The sequence below is a fragment of the Equus quagga genome, chromosome 4 (genome assembly GCF_021613505.1).
Source record: "Equus quagga isolate Etosha38 chromosome 4, UCLA_HA_Equagga_1.0, whole genome shotgun sequence".
Taxonomy (NCBI): Eukaryota; Metazoa; Chordata; class Mammalia; order Perissodactyla; family Equidae; genus Equus; species Equus quagga.
In genome coordinates this window covers 102,204,906-102,228,182 of record NC_060270.1, presented here as the reverse complement: position 1 = coordinate 102,228,182, position 23,277 = coordinate 102,204,906, and the positions used below count along the sequence as shown (strand labels likewise).

General features: G+C 34.1%; 1 protein-coding gene across 2 annotated transcripts in view; it reads right to left on the bottom strand.

The window, feature by feature from the left end:
* The window catches only part of PSMD14 (proteasome 26S subunit, non-ATPase 14), a 93,554-nt gene that overhangs the window by 23,040 nt on the left and 47,237 nt on the right, over positions 1–23,277 (bottom strand). For both annotated transcript variants that reach the window (XM_046658977.1, XM_046658976.1), the window contains 5 exons: positions 20,288–20,359; positions 19,948–20,067; positions 16,615–16,685; positions 15,451–15,601; positions 460–567 (listed from right to left, as the gene is read on the bottom strand). In XM_046658977.1, the coding sequence (XP_046514933.1) occupies positions 460–567; positions 15,451–15,601; positions 16,615–16,685; positions 19,948–20,067; positions 20,288–20,359 (522 nt within the window). The remainder of the gene's footprint in view (positions 1–459; positions 568–15,450; positions 15,602–16,614; positions 16,686–19,947; positions 20,068–20,287; positions 20,360–23,277) is intronic.

Sequence of the window (23,277 nt, the reverse complement as noted above, 5' to 3'; positions counted from 1 at the left end):
GATTTGTTTTAAAAGTACAGATTAAACAAAAAAAGGTAGAAAATTTTAAGTACTTTTTAGGAATTGTTTCTGGGGACCCCCATTATTTACTGCTATGAGAAATGTCTACTAAGCCATCACTGATACTTAATGAAGTCCACCTGAAACACCTATCAGTCCTTTACTTCAATGTTAACCACACAAAGCTGTAAGGTACTCTCAAGACAAGGGCTCTCCTATGCTTTCATAAAGGGTGTCCTCAAACTATCTTAGGAAAGTTTAAAGACTCCACTAAAAACTGACTCATCTATGAGCAAATCTAACTTTCCAACAATATCTCCATAGTATTCTTTTAAAGCACAAGAAAAATTAATTGCAAACAAATTAAAAAGCTAAGTATTAAATCTTAAAATGGCCCTTTATAACAGGATTTTAAAATGTAAAACAGAGTTTTAACATATTATCAAATACAGGCATTACCTGGATAGATGGCTTGTTTAAGTGACCCAGATTTGAGGTTGTTTGTCTTGGTTCATGTCCTAAGACCATCATATTAGCATTGATCAATCTGAAGGCATCAATAACAACCTGTAAAAAGAAGGTGTCAGGTCAATTCTTTTTTAAAAAGCAAGTGATGATGCCAAGCAACAGTGGACAAGGCATGATCAACTTGCATCTGTTTCTGGCCTATTTCCAGAAAATCATTTAATTATAATATTAATAAAAAGAACCTCCTGCTGACTGTGCCATCAGCACACCACCCTCTATCTTGTAATGTAAGGTGACACCAATTATTCCAATTTTCATGAAGCAGTAAAGAAAAATATTAACTCTGCATCTTTATTATTGAAATACGTCATTACTAAACTTACGCGAAACAGCCTTCATTGGTGTGCATATGTTTGTCACCTAAATTTTACCTAATCAAAATGAATGACAAAGAGAAACTAAAACTGAAAGTGAGCACAAGCTATGGGACCACATCTAGAGCCCAGCCCTGTCACATCAATTATACTACCACAGTACTTGAAATGACAACAAAATTACAACCAGCAAGGCACTTGCTCCACGTATTCTCTTCTAGTCAGATACCTTTTACTTCTTGTGACTATAAAAGACTTTATACCTTGTCTGATGGCCTTAAATGGCCAAGCCACTGTCGAGTGTAGGAGGGACAACACAAGAAAACCAAGGTCATCTGTGCTTTAAGCCAAGAACATGGTATAGAATAATATGGCCCTAAGCTCATAGTAAAGAAATACCAATAGGCATCCTCTTTTTGCTGAGTGTATTCAGTATTTCTGTACAGAAAGACCTCAAATTCTTACATGATACAGTATCATCTGTTAGCTCTTATATATTGAGAGATTTAACAAGAATTACATACATTGTGAAGTTTTATGTAAAGCACAGGGACTTTGAGACAGATGTCTCTTTCAGGGAATTTATATCAATTACCTATAGAATAAACTCAATACATTCATTCCATAAAAAAATCTTAAAGCAGTATAATATAGTATTTCTAGATTTGCCTTTAAAAGTGCTAAACAGCTGAGATTTACCAATGTTTTTAAAGTTATTGTCAACTACACTGTCTCTTATTTGTATAATTATTGTTTGAGGATACTAACAGATTAAAAACTAAAATTTATTTTCAACTTAAGCCAACTGAAATCTAATCAAGTCTGAAAAATCTGTTTGGGGTAAAGTATTACTACATGCTGTATGCTAAAGAGGAAGATTTAAAGAAAGAAAAAGAAACAATCACCCTTTCTAAAAGGCTGCCAAGAAGGCTCAAGAGTACCAAAGAATGCAAACTTAGACCAAAGCATTATGACAAGTGAATCAGTCTAAGGGCTCTGTCCACTTTGGTAAGCCAAAAAAAAAATCAATGTGAATTTTGCTTTTATTTCTAACAGTATGAATTTTCCCAAAAGACTCCTCTTGCTTCAAAATAAAACCAAGTATCCCCAGAACATGCATGATTTAATAGTTTGTGAAAACTCTTTTTTCTTTTTATACAGTAACTGTAATCCAGATTTAACTTTCACATTTATGTATAAATAAATATGGCCTAGGGTTTTTACCTCTGGCTTAAATTTTTTTCTTATATTTTTTCATAAAGTGATGATAAAAATAGGTACTAATATGAGACATGATTTAATCAGATAATATAAATAATTTCAAACTATCATTTAAAAAAATAGAGAAGTAACTTTTCTAACATTTTCTACTAAAAAGCACATAAAATAAAATTAAAATACAGGTGAAAGAGGGGAAAAGTGACCATTCTGTTAGATAGATGTACAACTTAAATAAATATAGAATTAAGAATTGCCACCCTACCTATTAGTGGTAAATATTTAAGAGCAAAGCATCATTTTGGTCCAATTGTTCTAAAAATGCTTTCATTCCATTTTATAATTTCAGTAAAATCACTTGCAGAAAAAATCCACTTCTACAAAACTATGAGAATTCCATTATATACCAGAACAAAATGCCTATATACTTTTTCATACTCAACACTTTCAAACTAAAATGGCAGAAAGCTATTTTACATGCAAAAATCTCTGTAATATTTCTCTGGAATATTATAAGCAGGTGTGAAACATCATAAAAAGGAAATGAAAACACCAGCTAAGTAGATATCATGATCAGTTAGAAACAAATCTGAAATAAAAAATTTTAAATTCTATTAAAAAATTAAGAGAAAAATTCAAGAACTTAATATACTGTTCAACTAATAAATGATGGTCTGTGTAAAATGACATGCTTAGATTGACAATTCCTGAGTAGCAATATGATAGCCAATAGAAAATGAATATTTTAACTACACCAAGATTCAAGGAATTTGCTGCCATCACTATAGCAACTGTCTTAAGGAAACTAACATGTTCAACAACCTGCAGACCAAAATTAGATTTAGTACGCAATAAAAATATAAATATGGCAATATAGTCTACATTTTAATTTCTGAACAATTTTATAATTGCTTTTTTTGTGCTATGAGAATAAGTGGGTTTCTCCTTTAGAGCAACCTATCAAAATAGACTCATTAATGTCCAGTGCACTAATGAGCACTAGGTGAAGGAAGTGTTAATTATGCCACAGTGAGATTCAAGAAAAAGCCCTAGTGAGCACTTGGAGGTGTGTATAAGCTGAAGGCGTTTCTCTATGTTTGTGTATTTACAGCGTGATGCAACAGAACGACAGCAAAGTGGTCACTCCATGGTTAAGAATGGAAATCTCAGATACATACTGAACAAAGAACCCCCACGGATTAATTAAGGTGTTGGGGGGGGGGGGGACAGGGAAAATAATCCATTTTCTGGAGCTATATGAATTTTCTAAACAGTTTGTTTTAAAGTATATATACATTAAATTAGTTCAGTTAATGTCTTATAAATCCAAATAGTAATTCAGCTAAAAACTTTGCCCCAAACTACCTCCTTAATATGTAGTAACAAAAACTTCCAAGCTAAAGTATGAGGAATATTTTCAGCAATATGATGCTAGACTTTTATAATTCCTTTCCATGCTGAAGTCCTACATACACCACATTGAATCTCTATTCACCAGCCTGACCATTTAATTTTTTTCTGGTACAAGTGCCTTGAGACTTTTCAGAGGTCACTGCAACAGTAGACAGCTTATAACAAAACCATTAGCAGTTCAGCTAGCTTAGGGAAACCTCTTACTTTCCTTTTTTGTTTATTATCACTGCATGAATCTGCAGCATATGATAGTTTATAATTTCTCAGGCTTGTTAAATTCATGTTAAAGGTCTGTTTTCTTGTTGAATAAATTTTGTTCATATAATGCTGCCTATTTCATACACTCAGTCTTTAATAGCACCTTTGGTCTATGCGCAACTCACAGATCAAAACAGAGGACTAAAATAGGGGTTGATGATGCTATTTACATGTGTGATTCCTGCTGTCTTCTTGTTAGTAGCTTTAATATAATAGAAGACCTTGTCTGTTTTGTAATTAACACATCTTTACTGGAGAGATATTTGGAAGTGATTGCTGTGAATATACTGGTTAGTAAAATAAACACAATCACACACCACTTTCTGTTATCAGACAAATTTGTGAATTGTACACATTATACTCCAGATCAACAAACTGTGATATAACAGCCAAGTAGAAGACACATATTTATATAACCCTTTATTTTTCTGAAAATATGTATTCACTCTGACCTTGCAAATATAATTAGCTTGTGGGATGTGCAGATTTCAGTACCATGGTTGCTTTACTAATTGCAACTCTTGGAAATAGATACTAAATATTTGGAAGCTGCCAATACAAAATAAAAACTGCATCTTTTTTGTACATCTGTCTTAGCTTATAAAAGCAAAATAGGTTTAAAAACAATACTGTGTTCCATATTTATTCCAAGCACACCCAGGGGTCAAGCACCTATCATTTCATTTTAATAACGAACCTGGTTTAGGACTCAAAACTATAATTATTTTGAAATTCAGTTCAATTGATAATTTGTTGGCTTCTTTCACGAGTATAGTAGTTTATCCAATACACTATTTATTTTTAAATTCATGTTTTCATATCAACTGCTAGGTCACTGAAAGGCTAGACTAAATTTTTAAAGCATCAATCTATAGTTCCCAATTTTTACATTCAGAAGACGCTGGTTTTTTTAAGTAAGCTCTTAAAATTAGTTTAATATAAAGACATTTGAAAGAAAAACACATAAGCACTTCTGGCAGTAGTTACTGTAATTCATAAACTCTCTCTTTTTTAACAGTAGCTGCCTTTGGCATTTCCAATTGCGCTTACATTGAAGTCAATGACTATGGAAAGTGTTTAGATATAAAATGAACTGAAAAAAAAAAGCTTGAAAGAAAAATTTTAAGACTCAAAATCAATCTTAAACATCAAAATAGCAAGGAGAATTACAATTCAGTTATCAGTTAGGTTACATATTTAAAAACATATAAAGCCACCACCATATAAAATAAGTCTCTAAATGACTGTAGAAACACTAAGTGTGGAAAGAAAAGCAACACCCCACATCAAATACCCTTTATCACCTAGAAATGACCTGTTATCAACTGCTTAGGTTGTTTCTAGATTCTTTAAAAATTAAGAGTGCATGTGACCTGGGAAGTACTGCTGGGGTTTGTGACCATTTCGTTACTTCTGCTGCCATGCACTGCCAGACGTCTATAAGAGAAAAACATCTTATGTCTCTTGTAAGCCCACAGCATAAAAAATTCAAAGAAACCTTACTTTTTATGCCATTTCCAATGAAAAGCACTAAGAACTAAAACTGACTCATGCCAAATGCATATCACTGAATTGCTGTGATTTCTTAGTCTCAAGTTTGCAACACGGAAATTATTTATAAAATGTCAATTTTAGCTCTGGAAAAGAAATTCCTATGTGAGTGTACATTTTCTTTCTTCATCCTTGGAGAATTGCTTACTGTAGCTAGAGATCTGTAGCACAACTTCAATATATTGGGAGAAAGGGGGATGGGGTGTAACTAGCATAAACTACTTTTTTTGACAAGTGAAGACATACATCAAAATTCAAAGTTAAGCCACAAGTTTTGAACATATATGCCATAATGAAAACAAATTGATCTTTAGAAACTAGCACAGCAAAGGTAACTAGACATTTTTAGATTCATGAAACTTTGTAAAAAGAATATAGTCGAGTAATAAACTAAAGTTTAGCAGAACTTTACAGTGTGTACATGTAGTCAGTACGGTACAGGTGTTTAAATGCTTGAGATACTCTGGAGTCAGAATCCTGCCGAAGTTAGAATTCTGGCTTTATCACTTGCTAGGTAAGAGATCTAGGATAAGTTTTTTAACCTCTCAGTGTCTCCATTTGCTCATGAATGACACCTCACAGAGTTGGTGGTAAGATTAAATAAAATAATACGTGTGTACCTGTCACTATAGTTCTTAGTGTTATTAACTGTGGTGGTCATGGAGTTGCCCAGCTCAGATCTCCTTCCAACAGAACCTGCTGTGGAGAGCATAGCAGACTCACAACCTCCAGATGCTACACCTTTGGATCCTCTGGGGGTTCACCCCAGGTCCCGCTTCCCTTGGGCTGCTCTCAGTCAATGACTGAACACAGTTGCGGTACTAGAACCTAGCCTTCCAGCCAAGTAAGGGATTCTCCTAAAGGGCAACTTTGTCTCAAGGACTCCCCATCAGCCTAGCTGAAACTTTCTCAGAAATATGCTGCAGCCTGACGCTCCTCCTATCCAATCCTGCTTTCCCTTTCTCCTTCCACAGGGTCAGACCTGTACCGCTGTCTGAAGAGTCTCCCTTTTATCCATCATAGGTGTTTTCCTTAATAAATCTCTTGCACATCTAATCTCACTTTGGCATCTGCTCCTTGGAGCACCCAAACTGACTCAGTACACATAGCAGAGTACTGCTGCTGTAACACAGTGTAAAGTTAGAAAAAAGCTACCCCCAAAATCAAAATTTTAAATGTGGCAACCATAGACACTTGACATACGAAAACATTAATAGGAAATTAGGGAAGGACATTTAAAAACATATATTTCCTTAGAAAAATTCCTAATTAAAATAAAGAAAAAAGCATACAATTATACTGAATATTATTAGCTCTTTAAAGAAAACATGAAAAAAGAAAGAAAAAATGGCAATATTCCTAGAATCTTGATACTACTGCATGATAGTATTTCTAGACTTACTTGTGACAAACTGTGAACTTAACAACTGAACTCCTCAGGGGACTATTATATGAGCTACAAGAGACTACCATCTCTGGGTCACTGGTCTCATACCAACTCAGAGTACCAATTCCATCTGGTGGCTACACAGTCAGCCTACATAAAATGAGCAAGTGTCTTCAGATTTCTTTCTAGTAGACAAACTAAAGCAACATAATTGATATGCTTATTGACAGTTCTACACAAAGTAAAGGAATAAAAGGATCTAGAGACTAAAGGCTAGTGCTCAACCATATTAGCAACACAGTAGGGCAGTGAATAAGGGAAATTAAAACACACATACACTTCTTATGCTTTAACATAAACTTCAAAGCAAAATGCAAATATATCCTTCAAACTGCCATTTCTCAATAGGCAAGGTTATTTTTGTAGGAAAAATACATAACGGTCAATTACTTTGTGATGTATCACTTTCATGTACTTTTATTTGGCTTATTAATTACTGTAGAGAAATTATCTGGTCTAATCCTCTCAACATCCAAGAGGTAGGTATTAATATTCTCAATTTATGGATGACAAAACTGAGGCTCTGAGGACATGAATAAATTAAATGAGATGGCACAACCAGTGATACCACTATGATTTGTACACACACATCATTCCACAGTCAGTACTCTTCATCTCCAAGTTATTTAATGTAACAGTTATCCTAACACAAAACCCAGAAAGACTACTATTAGATTCAGTTATTTGATGGCAAGGTCTGTGTCTTAGTCACCACTCAATCTCCATTCCCCAGCACAGCACCTGGCACACATAAAACGGTGCAGAATAAATAGCTATTGAAATGAAAAGCTCCAAGAAGGCATCTTTAGTTACTTCTTCATATAAAGTTTTACCATTCATGCTTATTTTTCCTTCCAAAAAAAAAAAAAAGACATTCATTATATGTAAAAAATCTAATCACCAGCTTCCCATTTTCTTATCATTGCTTAGCTCTGAATTCATGAAACGCTCTTCCATGGCATGCTGAACTGAAAAACTCAAAGATCACATAGCACTCTTTACTTGTGAATAAAAACTGCACACAGTAAACCTATTTGGAATGTAAAAAGTGGCAGTGGGCATCTATTCATCAGCTTAGTAGGAGTCTAAGAATAACCATTGAAGAGTAAACATGACTTAGAAGAAAATTTACCACCATGATCAATTCTAGCCTCTGCATGAAATTACAATAATAACAACATATTAAACATGCCAAAACTAAGTCCCAGGTCCAGAAACATCCTCACAATTAACATAGGCTAACATCAAGTCATTTGACGATGACTTTAAACAAGTAATATATATGGGCTATGAAAAGGCCTCTTCTACAAAGCCATAGTTTCCATTTGCTGGTACAACACTGGCATTAAGGACAGGGAGTAGACTTTAATTCTTCTCTATGTCTCCAGTGTGTATGCCTGGCACACAGTAGTCATCAATCAGTGTCTGCTGAATGAACAACCAGGGATCATTAGATTGGGGAAATAAAAGCACTCAAGAAGCAAAAGAGTCAATAAATAACATTCTTAAAGATGAGACATTGTTTTAAAGGTTTTCCTGGGTGCCCCGTGGCCGAGTGGTTAAGTTCACATGCTCCACTTTGGCAGCCCAGGGTTTCACCGGTTCAGATCCTGGGCGCAGACCTAGCACTGTTCACCAAGCCATGCGGTGGCAGCGTCCCACAGAGCAGAGCCAGAAGGACCTACAATTAGAACATACAACTATGTACTGGGGGGCTTCAGGGAGAAGAAGGAAAAAAATAAAAAGGAAGATTGGCAACAGATGTTAGCTCAGGTGCCAATGCTTTTTTTTTTTTTTTAAAGGTTTTCCTGCATCTTTACTGAAACAGCTGGATTCAAACTAATTTGAAGCAGATTTATATTATTCAAAATGCACAGCAAGTACTAAACAATAAAGTAGCTCAGAGATTAGATTATTAATATAGAAGCTCTAAATTAAAAGAACTACACTAAGAACTGTGAGTTCTACATAAGATTTAAGCTTCTTAGAATTTTAAACATAAAATTGCTTTAACATTCTTAGCTGACAATTTCTGATTACATCAACTAAATAAATGTTATAAACTATCAAGTTTGTCTATCAGGAATAGTATAGGTACATCAGCACCTATAATATTTTCTTAGATATACTCACAGATTAAACCGGAGAGTGTTATAAAATTTAAAATGGATGATAAGAATGAAACATAGGAAGCAAACAAAATACAGTCACTAAACTCATTACAAGAGTTGGATGGGTATGCTCACAGAGCTACATTAGGAGTGGAAATAGAATTTTTATTATGTTCTATTTTCTATTTTTCTCTTTCAATCTGGAAAACTGGATGAAGAAAATGTAGGTATGTATGTACAATTTGAGACCAGCCCTAACTACTCTTATGGGATAGTGACCCAAAGAAAATCACATGAATAACAGCTATTCTAAATATCTTTCACTACCTTTAGAAGACAACTGATGTGTTAAACTTAAACTCTAGCTCTAATTAGGATCAAATTCATCAAGGCTAATGTCTATGTACAAACTGGCTAATTGACATTGTCAATCTCATGTTTCACTCACTTAATAGATGACTATGACTGCTAACATATACAACTGACTTACAAAACCTCACAAAATTAACTGCAGTTTTTTTATATGCTAAAAGCCAAAACTGGTAACAGCGGACCACTGACACATTCATTCCTTGATTTTATTTTATAAACATTTATAAAGACACTGCCAGACACTATATAAACTCTGAAATTTGAAAACATTTCTCCCCTAAAAGAGGACTGAATCTTGTGGGAGAGACAACACAGAAAGATGACTGACATACAAAAATGGTTTTAAATGCAATACATTAATCACTTCAAAGGCCAAGATTTGAACATAATGCATTTATTCTCCTCTTCATCAGCATGCCCCAGAGAAATACGGAAGAAAACAATAAGTGCTCAATAAAAATTAGCTGAATCAGAAGAGTATTCCTAAATTAGGACGTACAAAATACAAGAAGATAACGTTCTCATGTCTTTTGTAGTTATTACCTTCATCTTCCTAAAGTGAGCAAGTTAGTAATTATAGACTTGTTCTTAATAAAATTTTTAGAAATATTCTAATTCTATTTTTTAAAATATACTAGTTGTTAATCCTTTCAAGTGTCAATTATTTTAATCTTCCGAATGATAAAGTGCCATTTATTGCACACCTCCTACATGGCAAGTGCACACTAACCATTACATATATCACTTCATAATATCATAATACTATGAAATAGTTATTAAATCTCTGTTTTATAGATGAGAAAACTGAAGCTCAAGAAGATTAGGTAACTTGCTCAAGGTCACACTACAAAGATGAGATAAAAATGGGATTCTAATGGAGGCTTGATCCCAAAGCCTGTGCTCTTCAGGGCTCTACGCCCTGCCTTTACAATTTCTTTTTTTAAATAAAAGAAAAAGCTAAAACAAAACTATTATTTGAATAGTTTAAAATCTCCACCATCTTAAAACTCTCTAATACAAAATTTCTTACAAAAGTAAAATACTTCCCCACTTATGCTGAAAAATACAAAACCTTTCTAGATATCTGAAAAAAAAAAAAAGATAAGCTCCTATAACATTCATTCCCTAATTTTTTCCTCTTATATCTGTATTTTCTCTTCAGCATTCCATCATTTTTGTAAAACGCTGATTAAAAATACAACAATAGCAACAAAAACTACTCACTTTACATTCTAATATATCTATGAAAGAAGAATCAATAGAAGCAAGTACCACCTGGAATGGTATTGTTTCTACATCCTTCTTCACAAGGTACAAGCTCCTCTTTTCTGAGTGACGTCCTGCCCGCCCCTCAAAGCGCAGCTTCACCTACTTTGTGCAGTCTATACCAATTTCTCCCTTCTTCTAATTTAATTTGTATTTACTATGTTTGCTATACAAGTATGATTTTATTGCATATTGATATATACAAGGTTCTGAGTAATATTTGTTGAATTATTTCTGTCTCTAGCAACCACTTTAATACACAGTTTCAGAAACAAAGGACTATCAGTATAATTTGTATTGTATCAGTATGCAATGTAGGATTATCACTATATAATTGGCAGAATGTTATCTCACTAGTGATAGTGAATGTATATGACTTATTTTCTCAAAGAGACAGAGAACTTTTTCTTTTTTTTGGAGGAGGTGAGGAAGATTGGCCCTGAGCCAACATCTGTTGCCAGGCTTCCTCTTTTTGCTTGAGGAAGATTGTTGCTGCGCTAACATCTGTGCCAATCTTCTATTTTGTATGTGGGATGCCACCACAGCATGGCTTAATAAGTGGTGTGTAGGTCCATGCCAGGGATTCAAACCCACAAATCCCAGGCCACTGAAGCAGAGCATGAGAACTTAACTGCTATGCCACAGGGCTGGCCCCCAAGAACACTTTTCATTTGTTCTGTATCCCAGAACCACTAGCATATAGGCACATCAGATGTACTAAAGAAATATCTGCTGATGAGTTGATAAACATCCTATTTTTAAAAGTCCACTGAATATTTCTCATCAGATTAAATAAAAATTTTTCAAGAAAACCCAACCAGTGTGAAGATTTATTTGGATTAAACGGTTATTAGTGTGTTTTTTTGTGTTTTCAAAATAGAGAACAGACAAAAAGATGGTTAGGAGTTAGCAGGTGACAAGTGAACTTTTTTTTGGGGGGGGGGGGAAGATTAGCCTGGAGCTAACATCTACTGCCAATCCCTCTTTTTTTCTTTTTTTTTTTTTTTTTGGTGAGGAAGACTGGCCCTGAGCTAACATCCATGCCCATGTTCCTCTACTTTATATGTGAGATGCCTGCCACAGCATGCCTTGATAAGCAGTGCATACGTCCGAACCTGGGATCCGAACCAGCGAACCCTGGCCCACCTAAGCACAACAAGTGTGAATTCAACTACGGCGCCACTGGGTGAACCCTACATTTGAACATTTTACTGACAAGAATCCTGATAAGAAAATGAGTCCTCAAAAGTTGTAATAGTTGTTTGCTAGTTTTATGACTTTGCACAAAGTGATCATTGTTTTTGCCCTAAAGAAGAAGTATAGTTATATTACAAGTTGAATTAACTTGTAAATTTGCTGCTGGATCAAGTCCAGCTGTGGGCTAAATATATAACATAACAAAACATTAAGCAAGAGGCTGCCACTTTGCCACTTGAGAACTGAAGTTTAAAATATCTGAATATGTGTATTTTACAAATAAACTAAAACAGGATCTTAAAAACTATTTTGCTGATAAGTTTAGAGCAGAGCTCACTGGTCATTTCTATGGACTTACTCTACATTTAAATTATGAATGTTGGGGCAGGGCCTGTGGCCGAGTGGTTAAGTTCACGCGCTCTGCTTCAGCAGTCTGTGGTTTCACCAGTTCGGATCCTGAGTGCAGACATGGCACCACTCATCAAGCCACGCTGAGGTGGCATCCCAAATGCCACAACTAGAAGGACCCACAACTAAAAATACATAACTATGTACCGGGGGGCTTTGGGGAGAAAAAGGAAAAATAAAATCTTTAAATTATGAATGTTATTATCACTGATTTTCACCTATATCATTTTTAAACATTTACAGGATTATATAATATACAGAATGATATGGATTCTTTATCATATAGTGTACTTTATTATTTATGTTGGTCTCAATGTTTGGTCCTAGGGATACCACAAAAGTTGAGAGGGATGAGTCTGTCTAAATTGTTTTTTAAAATTAATATAACAAACACTACATGAGAAAAATCAATTAACATGTAATCTCCACTATAAATAGTACAGAGAACTATTGAGAACTTAGAGAACATGTGTAGTTCCTTCCCCTGACTTATGCGAACGGAGTGACACCTATCCATGTAAGTTAAGAAAAGGCCCTATGATGACTTCTGGTACTCATTTTCCATACCTGAGTTACTCTAATTATATCATTCATAATTGTCAAATATGAAAGAGCCAGTAAAACAGCTTGAGCTCTTAAATTTTATAGACCTAGATTTGTGTCCTTGCTCTGCTGCTTAATAATGGTATGATTTGGGACAGAGTAATCTTTCTGGCCCTAATTTTTTTACCCTTTCATTGATAAAATGGAATAATAGTGCCTATCTCCAGAATTACTGAAAAGAATAAATGAGACAAGTTGAAATGGTTATCACCACAATATCTGGCACACAGCAGTAATTCCATAAAGATACAGTCAAGTCACTACAAAAGAAAATCAAACATTACGAATTGAGATTACAAAGAAAGAATCCATGCTTATCTAATCACTCAAAAACAGAGAGATGATATTGGGATTTATTAAAATGGAAATATAAAAATATACAGAAAAGAGGTATTAAGTGAACAGAGACCCAACTTAAATCATTTGCATACAGATTGGCATTTTAACTCTTGATCTGAATATTTTGGCAGCTTTGATAAATTACATACAGGGAAGACGGAGAGTCCTATGTTATTCCTCATTTTTTATAAGTTTATATTCTTAAGTTTAATGATCTAACTAGAAATCTGACCACAGATTTACTACCATTTAATTTGGTTCATAGTTTTGAGAGGTCTTGACACTGAGAGAATCATAGATTATAACCAAACTCAGACACCTTACAGATGAAGTTACATTATTGACAAAGACCTGGATCCTTGTTTCAGGTGATATAACTGTATGAATCTATATGTTAGGTACAACAAGTGATATGACTCATCAATCGTCAATGATAGATATTTATACTAAATTTTTTCAAAAGTATTTTTTCATGATGTATAAAACCAGACAGTGATACATGTGATTTCATAAAGTAATTTTAGATATATAATTTTTTATAGATACTACATTTTACCACATGACAAAGTCATGTGACACAAGTGTATTTTTAATGCTGTGCACTCTTCTAAAACGAATTATGATTAATTAGAAATAAACAATGCAAATTCCAATGTCATATAATACTTAAACTAGGTTTGGAAACTAAAACTGCCACTTAAAATACTATAAACAAGATAACCAAAAATAAAATACATACTCATTTATTTACATTCTATTTTGAGAATGCTTTCTTTCATTGTATTTAAGTTCATATTTTCCTCTTCAAAGCGGCCACTATCACATGAGTCAAGTATCAAAAAAAGTCAGTCACACTAATACTACAAAATAGAACTCTGATTATGTTTAAAATCAAGCTTCGATTATTATTTGTAAATACTGGAGTTAGATAATTCCATTATATTTCTAAAATAATAGTTATTACTTAAATGAGTTACTTACGAGTTACTAAAAAGGTATCTTAATTATCAGAGAATTAAACTTAAGAAGTATTATATTATACTTTTAATTTGTAAAACTAACAACAGTGAAGGATTTTCAACTCTTTTTATCTATATCAATTAAGTAACAATACACTTAGCAAAAGGAAAGTAAATAAATTGAAATATAGGTACATAGCAAGCATCAGAAGTTATCCATTCTGAATTGCCTAGTAGATCAGTTTCTATTATTATTGTTTTTGTAGCTAGTTTCCGCCTCTGAAAAGTTAACTCACATGTAATAGGATGATGATTTAGAGAAGACCTCAATTTTTATTCATCATAATAATATGATGTCAGAAAGAGTACAACTTCAAATTCATGACAGATAAAAACTCCATGTTTTAACAGCCATATTTAGTTAGTAATCTGCAATACTATCAAACTCCAGGTCTGGTAGATAGCAAGCCAATATTTATTTTTAAGTGCTCTAAAAATTACTTGTAAAAGCTGCATAAAAAGGATTCCATAAATGTATTGTGATTTTATTTTAACAATTATTCTACACTACAATGGAAGTACATGCTCAAACAAGACACCTCAGCAGTATTTTAAAGCAGTAACCACCTAGCCAATTTCTGTATGTTCTGTAGTTTTTCTAATCCATTCTCCCTGTGGTTGAGCAAAATCGAATTGCCTCTCACATTTGCAGACAGCTCTGTGAAGGTGATAATAGAGCTGCTCCCTGCTGTCATGAGGCAGGAAATAGGAAAATGGCATATGGGGCTAGAAAGAAAGAAATAAAAAAAAGAAAAAGAGAAAGAAGGAATGAACGAAAAAAAAAAGAACTAAACAAGAACAAAAGATTTCAACAAAGAACAACTATAACCCGATATGCTTTGCAAGTTAATCTCCTTTCAGAATCATTTAGCATATTTAATTATTCATCTGTGTCCTCACTCCAAAAACACAAATGTCTGATACCAAGTCTTTGGGGCAAGTTTTCATTATCTAAAATATTTGGAACATACAACTCCAAAACATGTCCTGCACAATGCCTACAAAGCAGAGCTCTTTAACTAGGTTTTAAAAATGTTGTGTCAATCTCAAATTCACCATTTTAAAATAAAAGAAGATAGAACAATTTCATAAACATATTAATAAAACGTGTATAGCAAGCTTTTAGTAAGGTTTAACATCCCTAAATCTATGAAATAAAAAAATTAAAGATAAACATTTATGATTAGACAATAGGTGCAAGAGTAGAATCAAATCTCTAAATAGTTAAATTGCTAATACCACCAAGACACATTTATCAACTTGTACAGAGTTGTTTGTTTGTTTAAGTAAACAGACAGGGTTTTTTGTGTAATTAAGAATACTGCTTTAAATAAAATAGATTTTCACTTAATATATCTGTAAACAGAATGTGGCAGTAGATGCTAAAAAGACAGAATCTACTCTACCTTTCCTTTTACACTCTGAATGGGATCCACAACCACTGCCACAGCTCTCTCCGACAAGGCTTCAAAGCTCTGCTGAGTGTTGATATCCACACCAGAAAGCCAACAACCAAAGCCGGGGTGACTGTGATACCAACCAACAACCATCTCAGGCCTGAAACAAAGAGGGCATTCAGCCGTTCAGAACAGAACAAATAACACACTTATGATAGGAAAAGAAACAACACATTAACAGGGTATAAATTAAGAAGAGATGAAAAACACACAGGTGTGAAAAAGCACCATTAGAAACACTGAAATCATATACCATATTACCCAGAAAACATGGAAATGAATAAGTGTGACAAAGGAGTGCTATCATTAAGAGATGCACATTAGCAGTGGTGGATAAGGCTTTCAGTTTTTCACCTTGTTACCACACTTTCTCAGAGCCAGTTTTTACCCTTTCAGCATTCAAGTAAATATCTACTCTTTAACTCCTTAGCTCTGGGAGTTGGATTTTCCAGGCAGAGTACATTTTTAACAATGGACACCAGGATCCACTGTTGTGAAAGGATTAAATATCAATTAAACCAGCAGTAGAACTAGGAACTCAGTCAAAAACCAATTTGCACTGTTCTGCTCAGCTGCTGAGCCTTTTGCTAACATTAATTTTGAAGTTTTTTCCACAGTAGAAGAATTTGAGCAAGAGAATGACAACCATTGAGAAATTTAATCTGAAGGGGAAAAACTGAGTAATATTTGGATTCTACTTTCCCTGTCTTTAACACTCTTATGCCTACAAATATAATTAAATATTCAGAATCTTATTCAGTTGCAACTCTCAAATACATGGAACATACAAGCTCTTTCACTTACAAGTGACTAGAGAGTAATTCCATATGCTAAACAGAGGGAAGCTACAGCCCAAGCTTACTATGTGACAGTTGAGAATTTTAACACGAGGCAGTTTTCTGATTGGCAAGTTTCTTTGATTCTAGGGGGAAGAGATACCAGATAGGTGGTGTACGGCACTATACAAAAGTATAGTAATACTTTTATACTAACTCCGTGGCTTTTTTTTCTAGGAATATTTGTAAACTATTCAAATAATATTCAAAACCAAAATTATGAGAAACATTTCTGAAAATATTTCCTATTAACCCTTTATATGATCATTTAAAATACCTTCCTGTCTGCTTCAACATATCCAACATTTTGGCTTGGAACACTGGATCAACTGCCTCCACACTGACACCCTGGTTGACAAAGAAAGAAAAATGATTAGCTTTTATAACTATGAAAAAAACCCTTTGTATTTGCAACATAAATGACCAAAAACCTACCAAAAAACCCATATATATGTTATTTTGGGATACCAAAATAATTTTATAGGTTTTGATACTCATATCTGATACCCACTCATGTCATTCAATTATAAACCATATGTCAATAAATACTAGGCTTCTAAAATTGCCAAGTACTAAACCACTGTTAGCTAATGAGTCAAGACAATTTTCAGGATCCTTTAAGAGTTGGCCTTGGCTATGTATACACCAGAAATACCAAATAGCTGAACCAACTATTTTTTGCTTAGACTTATTTAGGCAAGCATACTTCCTAATGCCATCCTCTGATAACTGATAAGCACTGTGTATCTCTTCCATCTCATTTGAAGTTCTATAACTACACAGCTATTATAATAATCAACAGCCTCAAGTCTTTTCTAAGTAAGGTAAACAAAGTAAACACTTTGAAGAAGGAAAATAATTTATTAGTTTCCCAGAGTTGTTTTTGTTCCTTTTTTGGATGGGTGGCTTAGGAGGTGAAGTAGTTCAGTGCTTCAGTTAGCACTGCTTGGTAGACTTGGTTTTTGGAGGGAAATACACTTTTGAATATTAACTCAAATATAAAAGCATTCACAAAAAATTCCCCCTAGAGACAATCTATAACCCAGTCTTTTATGTGTTGCATTATTTTCCTAGTTCAACCAAGAGAAGATTTTAGAACATGGAAGAATTAAGCGCATTCCTATCATCTCTCTGGTGATAAATAACTGCCATTACATTCCCACAAGGCTCTCTTCTAACATCAGGAATTTAAGTCTAATCTACTTAAACAAACCAGTTAACATAAGCACTTCTTTCCTACCAAAACAAACAGTATTTTGAATTCTAATTGAGAATGCATCCTCAAGAACAGGGGTATGCAATCTGCTGCCTACAGGCTAAGAATGGTTTTTTACATTTTTAAAGGGTTGTTAAAAAAAAAAACCAAGAATATGAGACAGAGACATATGTCTTTACAGAAAAAGTTTGCTAACTCTTGGGCCAGAAGAAAAACTTTCTAATTCTACTACATGGAATGAACATGGGAATCAAAACCTTCTATTTTACATTGTCAAACAAGCATTTAAAAGGAAATAAAGATATTAAAGTTTAAGAACCCTTTATTATAGATGGATATCCACATAAGGACCACATGTAACAGAAATAAGTTAATTTTAATGTTTTATATATTCTGACATGAAAAGATAGATGCAAGTAAGAACAGTCTATGATTTAAATCTAAATCTTTAATTAATATGTAGCATATTTCTCTATGTCCAAACGGCCAAAATACATATCCAGGTGGGCAAAATCGGCAGATCCAAATTAGTTTACCTCAACAAACTGGTCTATTTAAAGAAAAATTTGTGTATTTTTCTATATTTTGCATTATTTACAAATACATTGCATTCTGTAGCAACTACTCAATTTAAAATGCTTACTACACACACACACACACATATTGCATTATTTAAAATTACAATTTGCTTTTCTCTAGTATCTACCTTATCAAAGTATATTTAAAGAGCCTCAAAGAGAACAGCTTTATGACAATTTCTTTAATCCAGATATCTTACAAGGCTTGATAAATGTTGCATATTAGAGAAAACATGTCCATCAGAAAAACATACATATCATATTTTTCTAGGCAAACAGATGAGGCTATGTGTGGGTCTTTTTGGTTTTTTTTTTTTAAAGATTTTATTTTTCCTTTTTCTCCCCAAAGACCCCCAGCACATATTTGTATAATTTTTTTTTAGTTGTGGGTCCTTCTAGTTGTGGCATGTGGGATGCCACCTCAGCATGGCTTGATGAGCAGTGCCATGTCCACGCCCAGGATCCGAACTAGCAAAACCCTGGGCTGCCGAAGGGGAGCATGCGAACTTAACCACTCGGCCACAGGGCCAGCCCCATATGTGTGTTATTTTATGTTTTGCTTTGTTTTGAGGAAGATTAGCCCAGAGCTAACATCTGCCGCCAATCCTCCTCTTTTTGCTTAGGAAGATTGGCCCTGAGCTAACATCTGTACCCATCTTCCTCTATTTTATATGTGGGATGCCCACCACAGCATGGCTTGATAAGCAGTGTGTAGGTCTGTGTCTGGGATCCGAACTAGCAAACCCCTGGCGGCCGAAGTAGAGTGTGCGAACTTAAGTGCTACACCACTGGGCCAGCCCTATGTGTGTTTTTTTTTGGAAGACAGATAGAATGGTTATTATTTTTGTGGCCATCTTCTTTAAATCTAAATGCATACTTATCTACACAAGTTCAATGCATTGAACAAAACAGCAAAACAAAAAAAAACTTCCAGAAAGAATAATGTATTCTAACCAGGTAGAGTAGATGACTTTCAAAATCTGTGTGGAGTATGCTTCTTCTATAAACAAACTATCATGCCTGGGCAAAAAGAACTAAAGTTCACCGTGTTCTTTTTGTTTTTTTAAACTCAACATTTGAATAGGAAAAGCCTACGAGTCATCTATCACTACATATAGAACATTTAAAAATGGTCAAATTTCAAAACAATGAGAACAAAACATGAGGACTAGATAACGTATGTGAATTAAAAGTCTAACTGAGAGAATCTCTGAAGTCTTTCGAACCAGGTGTTCAAACTAATACCCTACTATTTTAGGGTAACTAATTTATAAATCCAGCATACTAACCTAGTTAAAGCTGGAGGTATGAGTAACCGGATTTCATGGTCGCATCACTCAGTTTGTAGATCTATAGGGAATTCATGATGCATTTAAAAGATGAATGATTTGGGGCCAGCCCGGTGGCATAGCGGTTAAGTTCACGCACTCTGCCTTGGTGGCCCAGGGTTCACCTGTTCAGATCCCAAATGCAGAACTATGCACTGTTTATCAAGCCATGCTGTAGCAGGTGTCCCACATATAAAGTAGAGGAAGATGGGCATGGATGTTAGTTCAGACCCAATGTTCCTCAGCAAAAAGAGGAGAATTGGCAGCAGGATGTTAGCTCAGGGCTGATCTTTCTCAAAAAAAAAAAAAAAAAGGAAAGAAAGAAAAAAAAGATGACTTAATTCAATACAGTCTAGAAATTTCCATCATTAATCTTATGATGAATTTTTCCTATCAGGAAGAGACAATATAATATAGTGAAAGTTATTTTGCATAGGAAAAGAAAAAAGAAACATTTACTTGCAGCAGGCAACCATAAAAGTACTCACTGTTCCTGACTGTGGCATAGCAAACACATCAATCACTCTGACGGTGTAATCATCAACAAATTCTCCAAGCATCAGACCCATAACTTCCATTGGAACTCCAGCACGACCATGTTTTAACATCTGTAAAGAGGAAGATATGTGGACACAAAGCTTTGAGATCTTTGGTCTTTCTTTCTTTAATTAATAACCTAATTTTGTTTCAGTGGAAATAAAACACTCTTATGGATGCAGCTAAAACAAAAGCTTGTCTGAGAGCATTAAGGTGACAAATTTTCCAAAGTAAAAGATATAGTGAAAGCAACAGAGCTCTCAAAAGCAAGTAACTCCATTCAATACTTACTTTTAACAGCGCCAGGGAAGAGATATAGACTTGTTCTGCTGTGTCCACTGCAGGAGCATCTGTAGGTGGCCCCTAGAAACAAGTAAATCAATTATTATAAACATACAGAGTTTATGAGTTTAAAATTAAAATTATATGTTATATAAACAATTGTTTTAAAAGAGTTTTGGGAAAATATGTCAAGTATCCGTTTATTCAAGTACAACACAAATCAAAACAAGTTTGCAAATATCAAACTTATAGAAACCATAGTACTCAGGCAAGTGTCCAATGGACATAAATTGAAATCTCAGCAATGCTAATCTATCTCTGCTACAAAATAAATACAATGCACAATTAGCCATGTTTCTTACCACAAAGTTAATATAAAATGTTATATGAGGAACTGAAAGATCAACACAATCAGCCTGCCTTCCAGCTAAAGACAGCATGTAGATTAGGGCTATGGGATCTCTTTGCAGAGAGGTAGGTAACGCGGGGGGAGTGGGGCTGCAGACTTCTAATCCCTGGGTAAAAGAGCTGTGAACAACACACTCTGCACTTCACCTGATGAAGTTGTTCCCTCCTCCTTTACAACAACAGATTTAACACAATTGCCCCAGGTGAGAACAAACTGGTTGAGACTGGTATAGCTAACATAAAAATACTTCCAAATCCTGACCCCTACCTTCAAAACAAATATTACTATTAATCTTACAACAGCCTAGGGAAGATACTACATTTCTCCCAAAGGATTCTTATCTTCTTTATCAAAAGCAACAAAACTTTTTTGACTATAATATTCTGCTGCACAAAGTAATTTACATCAGTCCTTACCCTCAAGATGACTACAATCTTATAAATGTAATTCTGCCCCAATGAGTGCACATAGAAAACTTCTTCCTTTTTAATACTGAGAAGTCCGGGAAATTAAAATGAGATGTGATTTATAATTGCCAGGTCCTGTTTTGCGTAAAGTTTCCCTTCCTTGACAATATTCTATTATAAATTACCAAATGAATATGTTAGCTATCAAAATTGTAAGTCAATATTCTATCTCACTTTTATGGGTTTACTTACTAAAATTAAACAATTGCTTTACTCATTACATTTCACACTTATAGGTCTATGTGTACTTTGTGCTTCTTCTTGTCTATTTATACACTAAATTCTGTGATTTTTTTGTTTTAAAAGCTCGTAATATTTACTGAAAGCATTAAGTATGAAAGGTTCTAAAATAAGTTTTCTCTAAATATCACATACAAAAATTATGTTTCCTTACGTAAAAAATGGTGAGAAAAATTAAATCCCTCAAGTTTTATTTTTAATAATAATGCCAAGTAATAAATTTAAAAACCAACCAAATTCTTCATCTATTAACACCTGATGCAGCTTTACTGCTTGTCTTTCAAATAGATATGAATCTCTTTCAGGATGAAAATTCTAAGGTAAACTAAAGTGCTATCATGCCACAATATTTGAGGTCATCATATAAAACATCATATAAAACAATTTTGTTGATATGATAGTTTTATTCATCTAACTAAGAAAGTTTAAGAAAAAAGGCAAGGACAGCAGTAAGTTAGTTGTGACGAGAGGTTTTGGGGAAGCAATACTTTAAGGTCAGGAAAATGAACACTCTGTTCACAAAAATTATCTCCTGGATCCAGAGCAACTTAAAAAATACATATGGAGAAAGAATTTAAATTCTTAAGTATCTAGACTATAGTTATTAACACAGCCTCTCAACTTGCCAGAAAGTACTTTTTAAGAAAAAAAAGAATAGGAAAGTAAAACATCACACCATCACCAAAATGTATTGCTGACAAAGTCCAGAAATAACTTTTGCCATCAATGAAAGAAGCAGCACTCTGTTTTGTTCAACATTATATATAACCAGTACCTAGTAAAGTGCCTGGCACATGGTAAGAACTCAATAAGTACTTGTTGAAAATAATGAATGAATAAATTGAAGTACTGCAAGCCAATGGAACAGAAATCAAAACCATCCATCAGTTATCCTGTGAGAGAGAGCAAGCCATATGCAAGTAGATACAGAGATCCTTAGCAGCTCTCACTATTTTCTTCTGGTTCGGAAACATACTAACAGAAAATCACGTACGAAGAGAAAACCATGCAGTTGTTTCTCTATTGGGTGAGTGCTGTTTTTTGAGAGAGAAGCCAGTGATATTTCCTGTTGGCCCTTTCACTCCATCACTACTCTGTTTCTTGATCTAAGCAGAGACTAAATTTCCCAGAAAACAACTTGGCAAGAAGTAGAGAAGGGTTTGCAGCGGTGAACTGCACCCTAAATAAAAGAGTAACCCACATAAAACATTGTCTATGGGACAGATGTTAAGCAGTGAATGTCTGAGGTTATTATTTTTGTACATGCTCACGTGTTCAGAAGAGCACACAACCAGGCAATGATAGAGAAGAAAATCTCATTTAAGACCTTGGAAACAGAGCTATGAGAGACATCTAAGAACCCATACAGCTGTAGATCAAGAATGACCTGAGCTGAGCAAAATGTGGGGCTATGGACAATTTATATACATTGTCTTTTGGCAAACACGCCTGGGAACTACCATTCTGATCACTCAAAGAGAGGAAAGTCATCTAAAACTAGGAATCAGAAACAAAATTTTAGAAAACTTTTGGCATCAGTGAAATACAAGAAAGTTTCCTATCTTTAAAATAGTAAGTTAGAGGACAGATCAAGATGAAAAATAATTAAGAATTAAAATCACATTGGAGGAAACAAGGGTAAAAATAACATGACAAGTTTAATTCAGTGATACAGAATACAAACTTCAGAAGATGTCTCAGAATGTAGAGTAAAAAGTTAGAGATGAAAACTATTAGAAATATACTGATATCAGAGGACAGAAAGGAGCTGTAAGCTAAGAAACAGAACTGTTCCTAAGATAAAATAGGAAATGGAAAGAATCAATAAGTAAACACAAAGCTGAAGAAAACTTTCTTGAATTAAAAAAAAAATCAACTTTAGA